General features: G+C 35.9%; 3 protein-coding genes across 3 annotated transcripts; all 3 read right to left on the bottom strand.

Annotated features, from left to right (window-relative positions):
• Window positions 1–245: 245 nt before the first annotated feature.
• On the bottom strand, window positions 246–2054 carry LOC123917950 (pentatricopeptide repeat-containing protein At5g48910-like). The gene has a single exon (XM_045969865.1). It carries the CDS (start codon window positions 2052–2054, stop codon window positions 375–377), a length of 1680 nt encoding a protein of 559 aa, XP_045825821.1. The 3' UTR covers window positions 246–374.
• Window positions 2055–3090: 1036 nt separating this feature from the next.
• LOC123917949 (protein FRIGIDA) lies at window positions 3091–7355 on the bottom strand. The gene is made up of 3 exons (XM_045969864.1): window positions 6076–7355; window positions 4061–4230; window positions 3091–3974 (listed from the first exon to the last, which is right to left on the bottom strand). Exons 1-3 carry the CDS (start codon window positions 7175–7177, stop codon window positions 3195–3197), a joined length of 2052 nt encoding a protein of 683 aa, XP_045825820.1. The 5' UTR covers window positions 7178–7355; the 3' UTR covers window positions 3091–3194.
• Window positions 7356–8728: 1373 nt separating this feature from the next.
• LOC123917951 (chaperone protein ClpD, chloroplastic) lies at window positions 8729–15262 on the bottom strand. The gene is made up of 12 exons (XM_045969866.1): window positions 14258–15262; window positions 12920–13077; window positions 12604–12833; window positions 12352–12460; window positions 12119–12249; window positions 11588–11689; window positions 10917–11198; window positions 10742–10842; window positions 10356–10650; window positions 9959–10192; window positions 9500–9733; window positions 8729–9254 (listed from the first exon to the last, which is right to left on the bottom strand). Exons 1-12 carry the CDS (start codon window positions 14917–14919, stop codon window positions 8946–8948), a joined length of 2847 nt encoding a protein of 948 aa, XP_045825822.1. The 5' UTR covers window positions 14920–15262; the 3' UTR covers window positions 8729–8945.
• Window positions 15263–16833: the final 1571 nt, after the last annotated feature.

The following is a 16833-nucleotide window of genomic DNA, read 5'->3' on the forward strand; positions in this document are numbered from 1 at the left end:
TACCAAAGTGGTACGAGTGTTACACTTTATAATTTTACCATACTGAATACAATAGATCAATATTACCATTTTAAATTTCTGAATAATATTATAAACTTTATTTTATTTTATTTTTATAAATCGGGTATCCTCTACGCGCAACTGCAAAGACTAATCCCTCGAACCTTGTGGAACTCAAATGGGCAGCATACTCTCCCTAAGTTATTTGTAGGCGGTCTTAATAACTACAAATCTGACAAAGAAAGTTTCCAAACATAACAATTAGAATTAATGAACCCAATTTCAATTAAATGCCTAGGTCCACCTCGCAGGGACCTTTATTGATGTTGACAAATGAATTTTGACATAGATTTTTATACCTGAACTAGCATGGTTTACCAAAAATCTCGACAAGAACATGATCCCTTGCTAAAGTGATGGAATCGATTTCGATCTCTAATAATAATATCTCTGTCAAAGATGCCTGAAACATGCTTCATGAAATCATGACAGTCAAAACAAATCCTAAGATTCTTAATGACCCTAATGGTCTTACTATCCCTATGATAAAGAAGCACAAAAGCCACTGCCAATTTCTCACTATGATAACCCACACAATGCTCTTTCTCTTCCTCTTGAATATCATGTAACACAGAGGAAGTATTAGGGGTGTAACCTCCAAATTTTACAGTATCCATAACTGAAACTAAAAAATTTGTAATCTCCTCCCATTGTGGATGAGCACGATCGCCAGAGACAAACTCATGAACCACTTGATCAATATGGAGAAAACTAAGGCCAGGCTCCTTGACAATTCTATTCTGCCTCATAGAATTTCTCAAGCCAGCCTTACCACCCCAGTTACCAACTCCACCATATGCATTTGATAAAAGCACATAATCACCATCATGATGTGGGTCAAGCTCATTGACCCTTTCCCTAGCCTTTTCAGCCAACAAAAGATTATTGTGATTTACACACGCCCCAAGCAAAGTCCTCCAAATAACAGAGTTTGGTTTCAAAGGCATTTTCTCCACAAACTCAAAAGCTTCAAGAAGCAGCCCTGCACGACCAAGAACGTCAACCATGCAACCATAATGCTCAATCATAGGTTCAATTCCAAACTCATTCTTCATGCTTTCGAAAACCCTCCAACCATCCTCCACAAGACCACCATGACTACAAGCCACCAAAACACCTATAAACGCCCCCCTGTCAGGCTTCAAACCAGACTCCTTCATGTCATAAAACGCTTTCAAAGCCTCCCTACTACGTCCATGAACAGCAAGCCCATTAGCCAAAGCAGTCCAAGTAACTACATTTCTATTCGGCATTTCATCAAACACCTTGACAGAACGATCAATACACCCACATCTCGAATACATATTAATAAGAGCATTGCCCAGTGGAACAGTAACCGAAAGCCCTATCCTGGAAATAAAACAATGAACCCAGATACCTAATTCAAGCAGACCTAAGCTCGAAACCGCAGATATCACACTCAACATGATAACCCCATCAAGCGAATTTACAATGTCGGGTTGATCCAGCTGCATTTGTTGGAAAACAGAAACGGCGTGAGCTGGAAGATTGTTATTGACCAAACAAGATATTAAAGTAGACCAAGAAACTATATCTCTGTGAAGCATTTCATCGAACAGTTTAACTGCAACATAGAGTGAGCCATGACAACCATAAGCATTGATAAGCGCATTCTGAACGAAGATATTAGAGTCAAAACCGAGCTTGAGAATGAGGGAATGAAGACGGTGGTGATGGTTGTGGTGGTATTTGAGGAAGAGTGGGAAAGTGAAGTGGTCGAAGGGGACGGAGTTATGGCGCATATGGGAAAATAGGGAAAGGGCGAGGGTGGGAGAATGAGGTGAGACATGTTTGATGACGGTGTTGTAGGAGAATGGGTCCGGTGGAATGGGAAAGCGGAGTAAGACGGAGGCAGCATAGAGTGCGGTGGCGGGGGATTCGGAGCAGCTAAGGAAGAAGGGGCGGAGGGAGAGTGGGTTCTGGTGTTTTCCGGTTTTTATTAGTGTAGCGTGTAACTTGTACACTCTTATCATCTTTTTGGTTCATCATATAACAGATACCTTCATTTTCTGTTTTTTTAGTATACAATTTAGTGTATGTTTGGTTCCACTTTTGATTTGAGAATTTTGAAATTGTTAGTAATGTCATGTTGATTGAGCAGAACTTGACATTTGAACCTGAATTTATAAAGTGGATGATGAGGACTAAAATAGTGAAATCATATTGTTGAGTTTATGTATTGAAAAAGAAGGTGAAATAGTGCTTACATGATCCAAGTTACATGCCCTTATAAAAAAGTTTGGAAATTATCAATTAGTTTCGTTTTGACAATGTGATTGGTTTAATTGTGTATGTTTGGAAGGATGTCAATTGACATTGGTTAACGGAATTCTCCATGGAGATTATCTGTTTGGAGCTTCAAAATTGGTGATTATTTTCTCTACCGGAATGGGGATAGAGGGAACTCCGATGACATTTCAGGGGGAAGTACTCCCGCCACCGCGGATTCCCTGACCATATTATTTAAGTTTTATATATAATGTATAACTTATAAGGGCCCGTTGACATCCATAGTTTGGAATGATGATAAAATTTAATCCTTTTTTCCACTTAAAACTAAATTTTGAAACAATCTTAGTAAAATATTAATGACATGGTTGCTGTTCATTCGTCAAAAAGATCCTGATTCCTGAAGCATAAATTACCAAGTAAAACAACCATTTCTATAGATTTCAGAAGAAAATAGTTTAGTAATTTTATTGATATATGGTTTGCTTGGAATTGTCTAGTCATATGTCGTTCATGGTCTAAGTCTTAGATGACCCCATGTCTCGCTAGTTGCTATAATTCCTTTGGCATCACATACAAATTCAAATAGAGTACTATAAGAGATGCATACATTTTGAAGCAAGTGATTTATATTTGAATTCAACCTATGAAAAATCACAGGCTTGTTTGACCGTCCATTAGCAGCTGAAAACTGCTGACCATGTTAACCATGTTATTGTTAGTCATCATCTGCAGTGTCAATCCTATCATATGGCTATTCCAAATATCAAAACAAAAACAAACAAAAATCCAAGCTGACTATTGTATATGGGATGGTTGTTTGCTTCCAGCTTATCAAAATACAGAAGCAATTGTAGAATACTTGCTGCCTGGAATGACTACACTCAAATAACAGAATCGGCAAAGCTATACAAATCAGAATCTCCAACGCGACTAGGAACACCGCCAATAGAGTGATGATCTGGCAAACCTGCATAATCTACTGCAGATGTTCTCCCATACAAATGATTTACTCGTGCTGATGAAGGTTGTCCTACAAAACTCTGTTCGACTGGCCTATTGTAAGATAATACCCCTTCATCTACACTATGCAATCTACCATACAGAGAGCTGTTGCTATTCAGCGTTGTCCCAACATTGTCAATTGGCATATCATTCTGATACCCAGAAAGTGAACCAGCTATGGCTCCTCCAATCATGCTAACCCCACTTGACATTCCCCTTCCAAGATAACCTTCTGGCAATGACCCTGAAACAGATCCAATTTGTGCAGATGCTGCAGTGGAATAATTATTTGGGTAGCCATAGGATCTACCTTCCAGATAACGTGCGGTTATTGAACTATCATATGAGTTATCACCATCCATATGACTAGCAATCCTTTGCGTTTGCAAGGAAGTGACTGCAGGTGATAACACATAAGGATCTCTTTCAGCAAATCTTGGACGCTTCACTCTCTCTGAGATGTTGCTTTCATCCACTTTTCTCTTGGACGCTGAATTCTCTTCTATTTTTTTAGTGACATCAACAATATCTTTCTTCAATTTGAGAATTGTATCCTTAAGTTTCCAACCAGGAAGAAGTTTTGCAATGTCAACCTTGTGACCTTCCAAACAGTTGATTACAGATTTCAAAGCATATAAGTATTTTTCAATTGCTCTCTTCTGTCAAAGATCAACATATAATAAATATCAACATACTTAATGAAGCATAACAAATAAACAATGTTAGCTACTCAATTAGAACATACCAGCGAAATAGGATCACGTGCTTGTGTTGCTTTCTTCCAAGCTTCATTAGACTTTTGTAGAAATGAAGTTAGTGCTGTCTTGGTAGAAAGTTTCTCTTCAAATCCAAAGGTATAAGCCAAGTCAACAGCTTCAACAACCTTGCCGCTTTTCATCATTCCCTGTGCAATATCTGTGGCCAATATAAATAATCAGCAAGACTGATAAAAACTTATGTTTCAAAATATGAGAAAACAACGGGCATTCAGACAATCATTAAGGGTGTGTACTGTGATAGGATCCAGAAGAATAAATAGGAATTGGGTCATAGTCAGATAGTTGGATGCCAGTTCAGTTAGTTACACTTAGAATCTATCTAGGGTAGGGAAGTTAAGTACTAGAGTTTGAATAGTGTGAGAAGGCATTCCAAAAATTAGATTCACGAACTGAGCAAATGAACAGATGTGAAGGGAAACTTTGCAAGGATAATTTTCTTCTTTGGCTCTCTACTTTAAGTCCATAAACAATACCAAAGCATTTTTCTTCCTTCCTTTCTTCTCTCTCACTCTGAAAACTCACAAGTCAGAACCTGTTTTCCAACTTTCTAACGGTGTGCCCAATTGAAGAGATATAATATTGGGAAAGATAAAATAAGAGTGGACAGAAAAGCCTTTTAATTTTCAATCACTGTCGATATGTAAAGGGTGGAGGACAATTCTTTTCAATTCAACTTTAAGCAACGATATTGTTGTACTAGTATGAATGGAAGACATCCAGCATTTGTAGTGTGTACCAGTAAAGTGTGAAGTACTATATTTTCCATCCCCCACTGCCACCACCAATAAATCACCACACCCGAAATCAGCACACTGACCAAGTGTCGTAAGAATTAGAAATTGTATGCTAAAACTGATAAGATCCTGCTTAGTAGTTTAGGGAACAACTTTCTTAAAAAAATCAGAAAGAAAATAGAAAAACCAAGATCAAAAGAAAAATGTTTAGTTGATGGGAGAAATTTTATATATATGTGAAAATACAAAGCTAGTCAAGATGAAAAATAAAAACAGTTGCAACAATTCTTTGACACGAAAATTGAGTATGTAGTTGGGGGAGGGGGTATGTTCCCCAACACAAGAAAGATTGATTTAGTTCAGTCGCACATTGGTAAGACTTTAGATTAAGCTATTGACTAGACTCTAAACCCACCCCAAACTGCAAAAGAATGCAATTGCTTCAGATACATAAAAATGGAAAATGCCTAGGGCATTGTGCGGTTAAATGCTCGAACCAGCATATCATTAAAAAGGTCATTGAAATATACTATTTGAGAGGATTTAGCATCTTAAAAATCAATTTCGCAATAAACAGCTACCAGTGAAGACATATTAACTTTGAAGGGGAGAATGAGATATCCATGTTAATTCTAGATCAAGTTATTACAACCATCATATGCGAAACAGTCTAAAACAATTACAACACTGTGCTATACACAGGGATCTGCACCATTTGATCTTAAAACTAATGGTTGCAAGCAAAACTGCTGCGAGTCTGTGACAAATGGTTAGTGGGATGCGTGATTTATGGCCAAAACTTGCACTGGACTAAGAGGTAACATGTGGGCATTCGTGAGATATTTATTTATGTCCAAAAACAAGGAATGTAACAATCATTGGCACATCAGCGTCATTAAAAACTGAATAACTATACACATCACCAAATTCCTACTCAGACTTATTTCGGACCCTGATGTTAATAAGCTGTTACCACAGATTCTGATTCATTATGCCATAATTCTTAAATATGACAATAGAATTAAAAGTATGGATTCCATCTTATATAAGCTACCTACTTAAGTCTCAACAGGAAAGAGTTTGTTTTCGGGGTTCTAACTTTTACTTAAAATGAAATGTCCTTGCTTATTTCACCCATAAAAAAATTCAAATTTTAACAGTTAAAGTGTAAAGTTAGACAATCAAGCATAACCATGAGTATTATGAATCCTAAATTCCCAAATGCAATGCATATATACATTACATACCTGAAACCCTTCTAGAAAGGACCACAGAATTGCGAAGGGCGTGCGAAATTTCACCGGGTTTGCTCAAAAGAACCAAGTTTACTATATCCTCGTTCCTAAAATCACTAGGAATCCCAAAGCAAGCAAGAAAAAGAATCAAACCCCTTGCATCCATGTCAGTAGCAGCACCTACACCACCTTCACCAATAAGTCTCTTCCTCCACAAAACCGCTGCAGTTACAGCATCTTGCTTCAATGGAGATTTCAATCGTGCTTTACTTGAGCAACCAGACATCAGATAATATTCCAAAGCAAGTAGCGAAGCTTGCCTTGCAGTAGTCATTTGTGAGTTTGGTGTAAAGGCTCTGCTTCCCTGAAGGTAAAATCTACCAATACATTCAAACACTAATTTCGCCGGTTCTGGTGCAGTTTTCAGTGCCATGGGGACTTTTTCCTTAAGCAATACCGTTTCAGATAGATTCATAAGTATATACCTTCGCAAACCGCGGCTACTCATCGTTTTGCAAAGCAAGAGCACCTCATCTTCTTCTTTTTCTTCTTTTTTTCCTTCTTTTTTATCTTCTACTACTACTACTTCTTCTTCTGGTTCTTCTGGTTCTTCTTCTTCTTCTTCTTCTACTTCTTCTTCTACTACTTCTACTACTTCTTCTACTTCTTCATCTTCTTCTTCTGGATCTTCTTCCGGATCTTCTTCTTCTTCTTCTTCCGGTTCTTGTTGTTGTTCTTCTGGTTGTTGTTGTTGTTGTTGTTGTTGTTGTTGTTGTTGTTGTTGTTGTTGTTCTTCTTCTTCTTCTATTCCTTCGCCATCAGCCTTTGATTTCAATTTCAATTCCGGTTCCGATTGAACAATGTTACCGTTATCGGTGGCTACTTTTGCGGCGGTGGTGGTGGCTAGGGCTTCGAGTTCCTTGGTTCTGGTCTCGATGGCATGTTCGATGAAATTGAGATGATTTTGAAGTTCATCGTACCTGTTTTTGAAAGTTTGAATGGAAATTGACAAATCGTTGAGTTCGTTCACCGATTTGGTTATTTTTTCGCCGGCGTCGTGGTTGTTTTCCGGCGGAATTGTAGCGTCTGAAACTGCGGAGGAAATATTTTCCATAATAATCTAAATATAATCTATCGTCACTGTACTCTGTGATGAATGAATTGATACGAAATTAAAACCCTAAAAATTGAAAAGAAGAGAAAAATCCATGTCACACACGAAGCACCACCAACGGGATCACTAGTGACGGAAAGATGGGTGGTTAAAACGGACCTGTAAACGTTTGGGCCCGTTACTGTTACAGCATTGAGTGCAATAAAAAACTCATTTTTATTTTCACCTTTTTTGTAAAAAAAATAATAATTAAGAGGAGGAAAAAACTAACGAGAGATGCAAATACGGGATTGGATATAATACAAATGTGTCAACATACTAATTAATTTAGACGTCTGATTATAAATGAATGATCGAGATCTAAATTGTTTGATCAGAACCGTTGGATCGCAGATGAATGATCAAGATTCACTACTATGATAACTTGTTTGAATTCGCAACAATAGGAAATTCAGGTCCGTACAAATATATTTGATATCGTGAACTAGAAATAATAAATTAAGTAGTGAAAAAAAGGACTCCACACATTAACTCCAATCAATAGGGCATAATGATGTTTACTAGTAAGTAAATTTGTGCGCTTGTTAACTTTACGGTAAATATGGACGACTGGGGTTCTTCGATTAGGGGAAGTGATCACATTAAGAAGAAATTCAATTGAAGAAAGCGGATATAAGTTTTTTTTTTTATTTTTTAAAGTTGTCATATGACTCATATCAACCACCACTTTATAGTCCATCTCAAACATTTCTCAAACAAGAGATAAATCTTAAGCAAATTTAATACTCATATGGAGGACCCAAACATCAGCCCAAACATTACAAGATTAACCCCGATATAGAGACCTTAATAAATGATGGTTGCCCTTCACCCTCTAAGTAAACACATATGTCCCAAGAACCGTTACGGAGAATTCTAATATGGTGTCAAAAGGATGGGTGTAAGCGACACCATCCTGAATCATCAACAAATTTGTTTGAGAATTAGATTCACAAATGATGTTTCTATATTCATCTCGAATTACCAAAACAAGTTTCATCTAAGGCTGAAAATATCCGGTTAGGAGGTCCAAACCCATAACTTCATCCAAATCTGTTTTAAAAAATCCAGATAAAAGCATATGGTTATCAACCGGATCCGTTCCAAATGGTTGGATATCCAACCAAATGATTTTCTCAAAAGTGGTTGTTATCTGGTTAAAAACCAACTACTAGCTTTACTCCCAATCTTACTGGTAACCTTATGTAGTTATGCTTCCATCAATGTTCAACTTAACACATAGGAGACACTTTATCCAGTTATCCTTGCTAGGGACCTTATGTAGTTAATGTTTATCCTTGCTACCAATTCCAAAGATTTTCATAGTAGGCACTTTGCCATGCATAATCAACCAACTAAATCGTTTAATGTTATCAGGTAGCTTTAACTCCAAAACAGTTCCAAGAAATAATATCAATAGTGGTAGGTTGGCACTCCTAGTGGAATAAGCTTCATTTACAGAAGGTTTATCATTTCCTAATTTAAAGACAGTTTATGAATCTTAAGGGCGAGTTTGATGTAATATATACTTTCATTAATGAATTGAATTTGAATACATTTTACAACGCTATAAAATAACGTGTTGTTACATTTTGACATCTCACGTGTTGTCAAGCTCATCACGACAAAGAGGAGCCAAAACAACTTTCATTTTTCAGTATATGACTGACTATATTTGTATATATATATATACACCTACCAAGGCTACTTCTGTACAATGGTTCATTGCTCAGAGATGACTTATGTCGGATAAATTAACTTTCTGATCAAGCTGATTTATAACGAGGGTATTACCATTGGCATCCAAATCAATGAAGGCGGTGTCACCTTTCTTGAACTTTTCAGCAAGCAATGCTTCAGTCAATGGGTTTTCAATTATATTTACAATGGCCCTCCTGAGAGGCCTAGCACCATATGCAGTGTCATAGCCTTCCGTGCAGACAAGGTCCTTGACTGATTCAGACACCTCTAAATCAATTCCTTGGGGCAAAGCCCTTTTCTTCAAGTCTTGTAGCAGCAATTCCAATATTTGGAGCAACTGGGATATTTAACAATAACAACATCAAAAAATGAAAAAAATCAGATGACCTAAAAATCTTAGCACAACTATTTTGTTTTTATAACAAAAACACTAAAGACATAATTAAAATTTAACTGCTTAAAACAGTTTCTGTATAGAAAATCAAATTATTGCAAAACAAAAATTACTAAATACAATATTGTGTAAGAGCCTCCGAAGTGATTATCATCAACGAGCTAAATCAAAACCAAAATATAACCAACCTGTGGCTTTTCAAGGGGATGAAAGACCACCACTTCATCTATCCTGTTGAGCAGTTCTGGACGAAAATATGTCCTCAATTCTTCGATTACCATTGATTTCAATCCATTGTATGATGTTGGTTTGTCATCTGAAAAGAAGAAACCTATGGAGTTGTGTCGACCCTTAGCAATGGCACTAGACCCCACATTTGAAGTCATCACCACCAATGCATTTTTAAATGAAACTCTTCGACCCTATTAGAGACAGTGTTTCAAACAATAAACAGAAAATTTTAGGGCACTAGTAGTGTAAATTCCACATTGTATTCCAAGAGGAAGTTTCGTGTTTAAAAATTTAGCTCTCGTTTTTACTTGGCATAGAAGCCGTAAAAGAAAAAATAGAAATTCCAAGAGGAAGTTTCGTGTTTAAAAGGTTGTTGAAATCCTTGTAAATTAAGATTCACATCAACAGTGGCAAACCTGAGAATCAGTAAGATGGCCATCTTCCAATAACTGAAGAAGAATGTTGAATACATCTGGATGGGCTTTCTCTATTTCATCCAACAATAACACTGTAAATGGTTTTCTTCTAATAGCTTCGGTTAGAATGCCCCCTTCTCCATAACCAACATATCCTGGGGGAGATCCTATCAACTTGCTCACTGAATGGCGTTCCATATATTCACTCATGTCTAACCGTATCATGTCCGTCTCCTGGAATGATAATATGAAAGGCAAATTACAAACAGACAAACCAATTGACGTGACATGTACAGATTACAACATTAACATCGCAGGCCATATAAAAGAGGACAAACAATATTAAATAATGTCCTTACGTTATTAATGCTAAAATATACGTTATTTGAATACTTACCGATCCAAAATAGCATGCTGCCAAAGATTTTGCAAGTTCTGTTTTCCCAACGCCAGTTGGGCCACAGAATAGCAAAGTTGCTATTGGTCTACTGGGATCCTTAAGGCCAACACGGGATCTCTTCACAGATCTAGAAATGGCAGAAACAGCCTCCTCTTGTCCAATCACACGTTCCCGAAGTTTATTATCAAGATCTAACAGAAGACTTCTTTCATCAGCAGTGAGCTGCTTAACTGGAATTCCTGACCAGAGGGAAGCAACTTCTGCTATATGATCAGGCCGAACTTCTATACGTCTAAAACACAAAATAACATGTCAGCCACTCAAAAACCAAATCTAGATATGCATAAAAGAAAGAACTCTGCTATAGGGATCAACTAACATACTCATTATCAAATGCTGCAGAAGTTAAATATGAGTCTAGTATGAGTTCACCGGTATCCTCAATGCCAGATGCGCCATAATATTTAAGCTTGCTCTCCTGAACCTGCAGAGACGTCAACTTAAACTGTAAGCCGCTGATGCAAACAACAGGGGGAATACAACAAGCCATGCCATTACCATATTAAGCGTGGACTGAACAGTTCTAATTTCTCCCCAATAATCTTCCGGGTTTTTTGAAAGTATGTAATTGTTTTGTTCTTTTTTCATCTTAAAGGCTTCAATAGAAGCTTTACTTCCTGCTTCATCTATGAGGTCAATAGCTTTATCAGGTAGATACCTATCAACTATGTATCTTGCAGACAAATGAACCGCAGCCTTTATGGCATCTTCTGTATATCTGCATTTGTGGTGTGCCTCATACTTCTCACGTATACCCATAAGTATCTCGATTGCATCATCCTATACACACAAACACACAGTTCTTTAAGAAACCAAATTATGATTAAAATGGCACTCCCTTTGTTCCTTTTTAGTTGTCGTTTATTTACACATACCGATAAAACCTATTTTTTTGTTGTTACTTTTGATAGTTTTTTTTAAAAAAAAAATACTTTTGATAGAATTATTTGTCTTTTTATAATACCCTTAATTATTTATTATCTCATTCCACCTATTTCTCTCTGTACAATAAATTGTTAAGGGTATTATTGACAAAACAATAGTTAATGTTGCATTGTATTTTAAAAACAACAAATAAATAAACAATTTTTTTTTTCTACAGAAGCAACAGTTAGAAAGGAACAGAGGGAGTAACTTAGAACAATATAGACATGAATATAGAGTGCAACCTCACTCGGTTCATCAATCCAAACAGGTTGAAACCGTCGTGCCAAAGCCTTATCCTTTTCAAAATGAAGCCTGTATTCATCTGTTGTGGTAGATGCAATACACTGCACAGAAGGTAATGTTATTCGTAGTGACACAAGTTATGGTGTGTGTATTACAATACATAAGGAAAAATGATGATCCGTCCTCTACAAAAATTATCACTGTAAGAACATTCCGACTGCACTATAAAATAATCTCAACACTCATATCTCCTCCAGCTAAGCAATGAGCCTATTGACGGGAACTATAGCCTCAAAGTATTTCATAAAGACAACTTTTTAAATAATCTCAACATTCCTACTATCCAGATGATAATTACTAATCTTGTTTAGTACAATTAATTACTTTGAATAATATTGGTACAGTAGTGTAGTATCTGTACTGGTAGCCATATCTATCCTTAATCTTATACGTTGCTTCAAATTGAAAATGCAATAACATTTCTTCAAACAAAGGAAACTAGAAAATGAGATTACAGGGCAAATAATCACCTGAAACTGACCCCTTCCAAGTGCAGGTTTAAGCAAATTAGCAATATCAAAGCCAGAACCCTTATTTCCCTTCCCAGTTGTCCCTGATTGAACAAGTGTATGAACTTCGTCAATGAAAAGAATGACATCACCTGCATTTCAAGAAAATCAGTGAGCTAAACCAATCCTCTTGTAGTGTGCCACACATATATAAACACAACTTTTACCATAATTTTTTTTTATAATGTATTTACCTGACTTTATTATTTCTTTTATTAATTTTGTAACACGATCCTCTAGCTCTCCTCTCTCTTTTGCCCCGGCCATTAATGATGCTACATCCAAGGACATAACACGTTTTGTCTGTATAGTCACAAGTTAGAAATATAAAATTAAACTGCATTCCAACTATATGGATACATTTTAATTAGGTCACATGCAATTACAGAAAGGTACTACAGAAATGAAAAACTTTAGAAACATCAATAATTTGTTAATATACACACCAATAGAAAGGGAGCAACATCTGCCTGAGAAATACGATTTGCCAGTCCCTCTGCAATAGCTGTTTTTCCAACTCCAGCTTCACCCAGAAGAATGGGATTACTTTTTGACTTTCGGCATAGTATTTGAATAATTCTCTGAACTTCAACTTCTCGGCCAATAACTGGATCAATTAGTCCTAAACTTGCGCGGGCAGTGAGATCTACGCAGAATTGTGATAGAGCAGTCTTCTCTGACAACCAAAGAATGAATATGAGAAATGCTTATCCCTGCCTTCAAACAGCAAATTATAAAACAGCAAATTTTTAAATTTCTTACCTTTTGTTTTGGTGGCAGATCCTGCATCGGGCTTTTTTGAAATAGATTTGTTGTGCATCCCATTGGACTGATAACCCAGCTCTCTACCATCTCTGGCAAGCTCTTTTTGTATTCTGGAATACGCCACAGCTGCCAACTGATCTGGGTTTGTCCCGAGTCTGAAATCATTTGCATACTAGCAACATTAATGGAAATTTACAGTTACACACATTTTAATGATTGATCTTGCACACAGCCAATTGTCCAATCACAAGCCACAGTGATATAGCTCCAGATCGTTATTGCCATCACACAAAAGAAAAACAAATATTGGCATTAACAAAAACTTGACAAAACTGGATTTCCTTAAAATTCTATGCTAATGAATGTTTTCAAACTAGTTATGTAATCCATATCAAAATCAATTTTGACCACAGTATGCGAGGAGTTTGAGCTTTAGTCAAAATTGACCATCACAAAATCATAAAACAAACTGTATTTTGGATAAGCAGTTGATGCAGTAAGCCTAGAACTACAACTGAAGATCATTCATGTGTCATGAACTATATCATATTGCCTGGCTACAATCCAGAGTTAAAATCAATCTCAGCCAAAACTTATCAAAGTGCGTGTTTGGAAACACCGCCAATGGCCTCCCACCGTGTGGTCAATGGCCTCTCCAATTTGTAGCTTCTGTCACTATGCATTTGAAGTGAAACAAACACACCTTAATGGTGAATTTAAATTTTCATAACAGTTAGCACGACTGATTTAATCACGAATAGGTTGACAACCAACACGGAGGTTTCTAGTGTGTAATATTGTTACACGTTTGTATAACCACCATCGTGACAGAGTCACGAAGCAAGTTTCGTAACATCCAACATTATTCTTAAAAAATTCATTACCAAATAAATATTTTTTCTTAAAATAGCCGCTATTTCCTTCTAATAAGTTTCTTTAGGAAATACTCAAAAACAAGAAAGTATAAACTAAAACGCGTATGATAAAAATAAGAGACTCGACAAGACAACTTCAGTTGTCCTGTAGTTGATTTAAATCTTTTCCTAAGACTGGACGGGGAGGTAAGGGACCGGACAAAAACTGAAATTCTTGTCTCACTAAACCACATAACAACTTTTTGTCTCACACAAAAGTTGTCTAAAATAACAAAATAACTTCGTCCACCAAACATTCCTACAAGACAAAAAATAGTTATGTTTTTGTCTTGTTGTTCAGTCTTTTTGCAAATCAAACGGATCCATAGAAATGAACCAAAATCAATTCTCCCCCAAATACAAAATAGGAACATATAATAATAAGCAATAAAGAAAGAGATTTGAGACAGTGACATTATACCTATAAAGAATTCGAGCAGAACTTCCATCATCAACTTTAATTATAGCAACAAAAATATGTTCAGGATCAACAAAATTATGCCCCAACGATTTCGAATACTCAGCAGCAGCTTCAAACACACGCTTGGCACCAAAAGAAAACGGAACAGGTCTATCTTCATAAACATAAAGACCATCATCATCAACATAATCAGTTGAATCATTCAAATGACGAACAGCATCACGAGCTTTCTGAAGAGTAACTACAGGAGAATCAAGAAAACCATTCTGAGAACGATTTGTTTCATCAGCTTCAGCTATAAGACCAAGCATGATATGCTGTGCATAAACAAAATCACTTTTGAATGATTTAGCTTCTTTTGTTGCATATACTATTGTTTTTATTGATCTTTCTGTGAATCGTTCGAATAAAGCATTTACGGTGAAAACTTTAGTTGTTCTTGTTGTTTTGGTTTTTCGTGTTGAAAGTGAGGTGAAAGAATAGGAAGTGTTTGTTTGAGATGTGAGAAATGAGAGAGAATTGTTATTATGAACAGAACGTGAGTATGTGGTGGCGGCGGAGGTGGTGGTGGTGGTGGAGCAGGGTTCCGATGAGTTGCGTCGGAAGCGGTTGGAAGTGAAAGTACCGAACCATGGGTTAATCGATGAAGAAGAAACTTGCATGGTTGAGTTGAGAGTTAGTTAGAATTAACTACGGTAAGAGATTGTGGCAAAGAATATGAAAAGGAACTTATGATTTTTGATTTAGAAAGTTTGTGTTTGAAAGTTGAAGAGAAGAAAGAAGAAAAAGGAAGGAAGGAATTGAGTGAGAATGGCATACACGTCACTGAGAGCAAAGACCAAATTTTCTAGTTGGTAGTTGTTCTTGCTTGGAACATTTGCCAAGTTCATATGATCAAATCAAATTCAATAATCAACCAATGCAATGCCAAAAAGGTCGGTGTCCCTCTCAGTCTCACTGCGTGTTTATTGTTTTCTCCATAAAATTAATTAATGGTTAAATTAACAATAATTAAGTGGAAAATAAGTTTTTTATTTTTGGTTTACGATGAGGTGAGAATCGAACTCAAAACCTATATTATACTACTCAAATTCCTCACTATAGAACAAAATTTATTTTTGATACGGAGGAAAGGTAAAGATAGCTCATAAACATGGCTTTGTCTAACATGCGCCGTGCATAGTGCACAAGTCTTCAATATTTTTATAACGAATATGAATTTTACAAAATTCATCGTTGGATAGAAAGTTTATATCGTTTAGATCATTCATAAATTTTTTAAATTTTTTTGAAAATCATTTGATATGTTATTGAGACTCATCAAGATTAACGGTATTCAATAAAAATCCATAAACCGTTAATTTTGACGGGTTTCAATAACATATCAAATGATTTTCAATTTTTTTTAAAAAATTTATGGATGATTTATACGATATAAATTTCAATCCAACGGTGGATTTTGTAAAATTCGTATTCGTTATAGCGCTTTTGATTACTTGTGCTTGTGCATGGTGCACAACTTGAACTTGTGCACCATAAACTTTGCCATAAACATAATGTATCAACAAAACCCACTTGGGGTTGGTCGAGTGGTGTTGGCTTAGGCCCTTGGAGTATGCTCCTCTCAAGGTCTCAAGCTCGATTCTCATTGGTACCAATTTCGGTGGGCTAAGTCCATACAGAGGAAAAAAAACTCTGGCTTTAAATGGGCCCCCGCAAGTGAGCGGTGGGATTGGTCCCCTTGGATTAGTCGATCCTATGGCCGGATACCAAGTTTTAAAAAAATAAAATTAAATAATGTATCAACAATAAATAACAACTTGGAGGAGGGTGAGTAAGCCATAAACTTCTGACTGAACTTAGATTATGAGTCATATTTGTAATTTGCAGATGAGCGTCATTTAGACACAAAATGGACCATAACCTTTGAAATTTGCAGATGTCTTGTAGTTTCAAGCTAGCTCCAAAGGAGAGAGTAATTCTATAAATTTAGTTGTAAGAACATTTGTTGCACCTACATTCCTAGTAAAGTCAAAATGTCAACGTTCGTGCTCATCTTGAAATACGCATCCATACACAACTCGTAAATCTCCATCATGGATAATCCAGTGATGCATATGAAGTAATTTTATACCATCGTTCAATAGCAACTTTATATTATAATTAAATAATATATAATTTCATGTTATATGTCCAAATAAGTATTTTTCCTGATAAATCGTTTCAGCGGTTTCACTACATGCTGTTCTAAAAAAAAAAAAAACATTTCACTACACAAAAACTCATTTACCTCAAATTTCTTTAAGTACAATTTGTAGTGCAACCTTTATATTTGGTTTGATAATTAATCCTTAAGATTAATTTAGTAAAATTGTTATTATCTTTATTTTGTTTATAATTATTTTTCATATGTATTAAATGGTTTATAGTTTATGGTTGAATATATTTTTTGTCTCTATAAAAACAATAAATTTTGATTTTAATTCATAAAAATAAAAATAGGGTGTTTTCGTCCTCTTAAAAAAATTGTATTATTGTTTTTTCCATCAGAAATTAAACTGAAAAAATTATTCTAT

The sequence above is a fragment of the Trifolium pratense genome, linkage group LG3, assembly GCF_020283565.1.
Source record: "Trifolium pratense cultivar HEN17-A07 linkage group LG3, ARS_RC_1.1, whole genome shotgun sequence".
NCBI lineage: Eukaryota > Viridiplantae > Streptophyta > Magnoliopsida > Fabales > Fabaceae > Trifolium > Trifolium pratense.

Coding starts and splice junctions, on each gene's coding strand:
- LOC123917950 (XM_045969865.1), bottom strand. CDS start 2,054: ATGATAAGAGTGTACAAGTTACACGCTACACTAATAAAAACCGGAAAA.
- LOC123917949 (XM_045969864.1), bottom strand. CDS start 7,177: ATGGAAAATATTTCCTCCGCAGTTTCAGACGCTACAATTCCGCCGGAA. Junction 4,231..6,075: donor CCTTTCTAGAAGGGTTTCAG/GTATGTAATGTA, acceptor TATTGGCCACAG/ATATTGCACAGGGAATGATG. Junction 3,975..4,060: donor CACGTGATCCTATTTCGCTG/GTATGTTCTAAT, acceptor GATCTTTGACAG/AAGAGAGCAATTGAAAAATA.
- LOC123917951 (XM_045969866.1), bottom strand. CDS start 14,919: ATGCAAGTTTCTTCTTCATCGATTAACCCATGGTTCGGTACTTTCACT. Junction 10,843..10,916: donor TTCAGTCCACGCTTAATATG/GTAATGGCATGG, acceptor ACGTCTCTGCAG/GTTCAGGAGAGCAAGCTTAA. Junction 10,193..10,355: donor CAGCATGCTATTTTGGATCG/GTAAGTATTCAA, acceptor TTATCATTCCAG/GAGACGGACATGATACGGTT.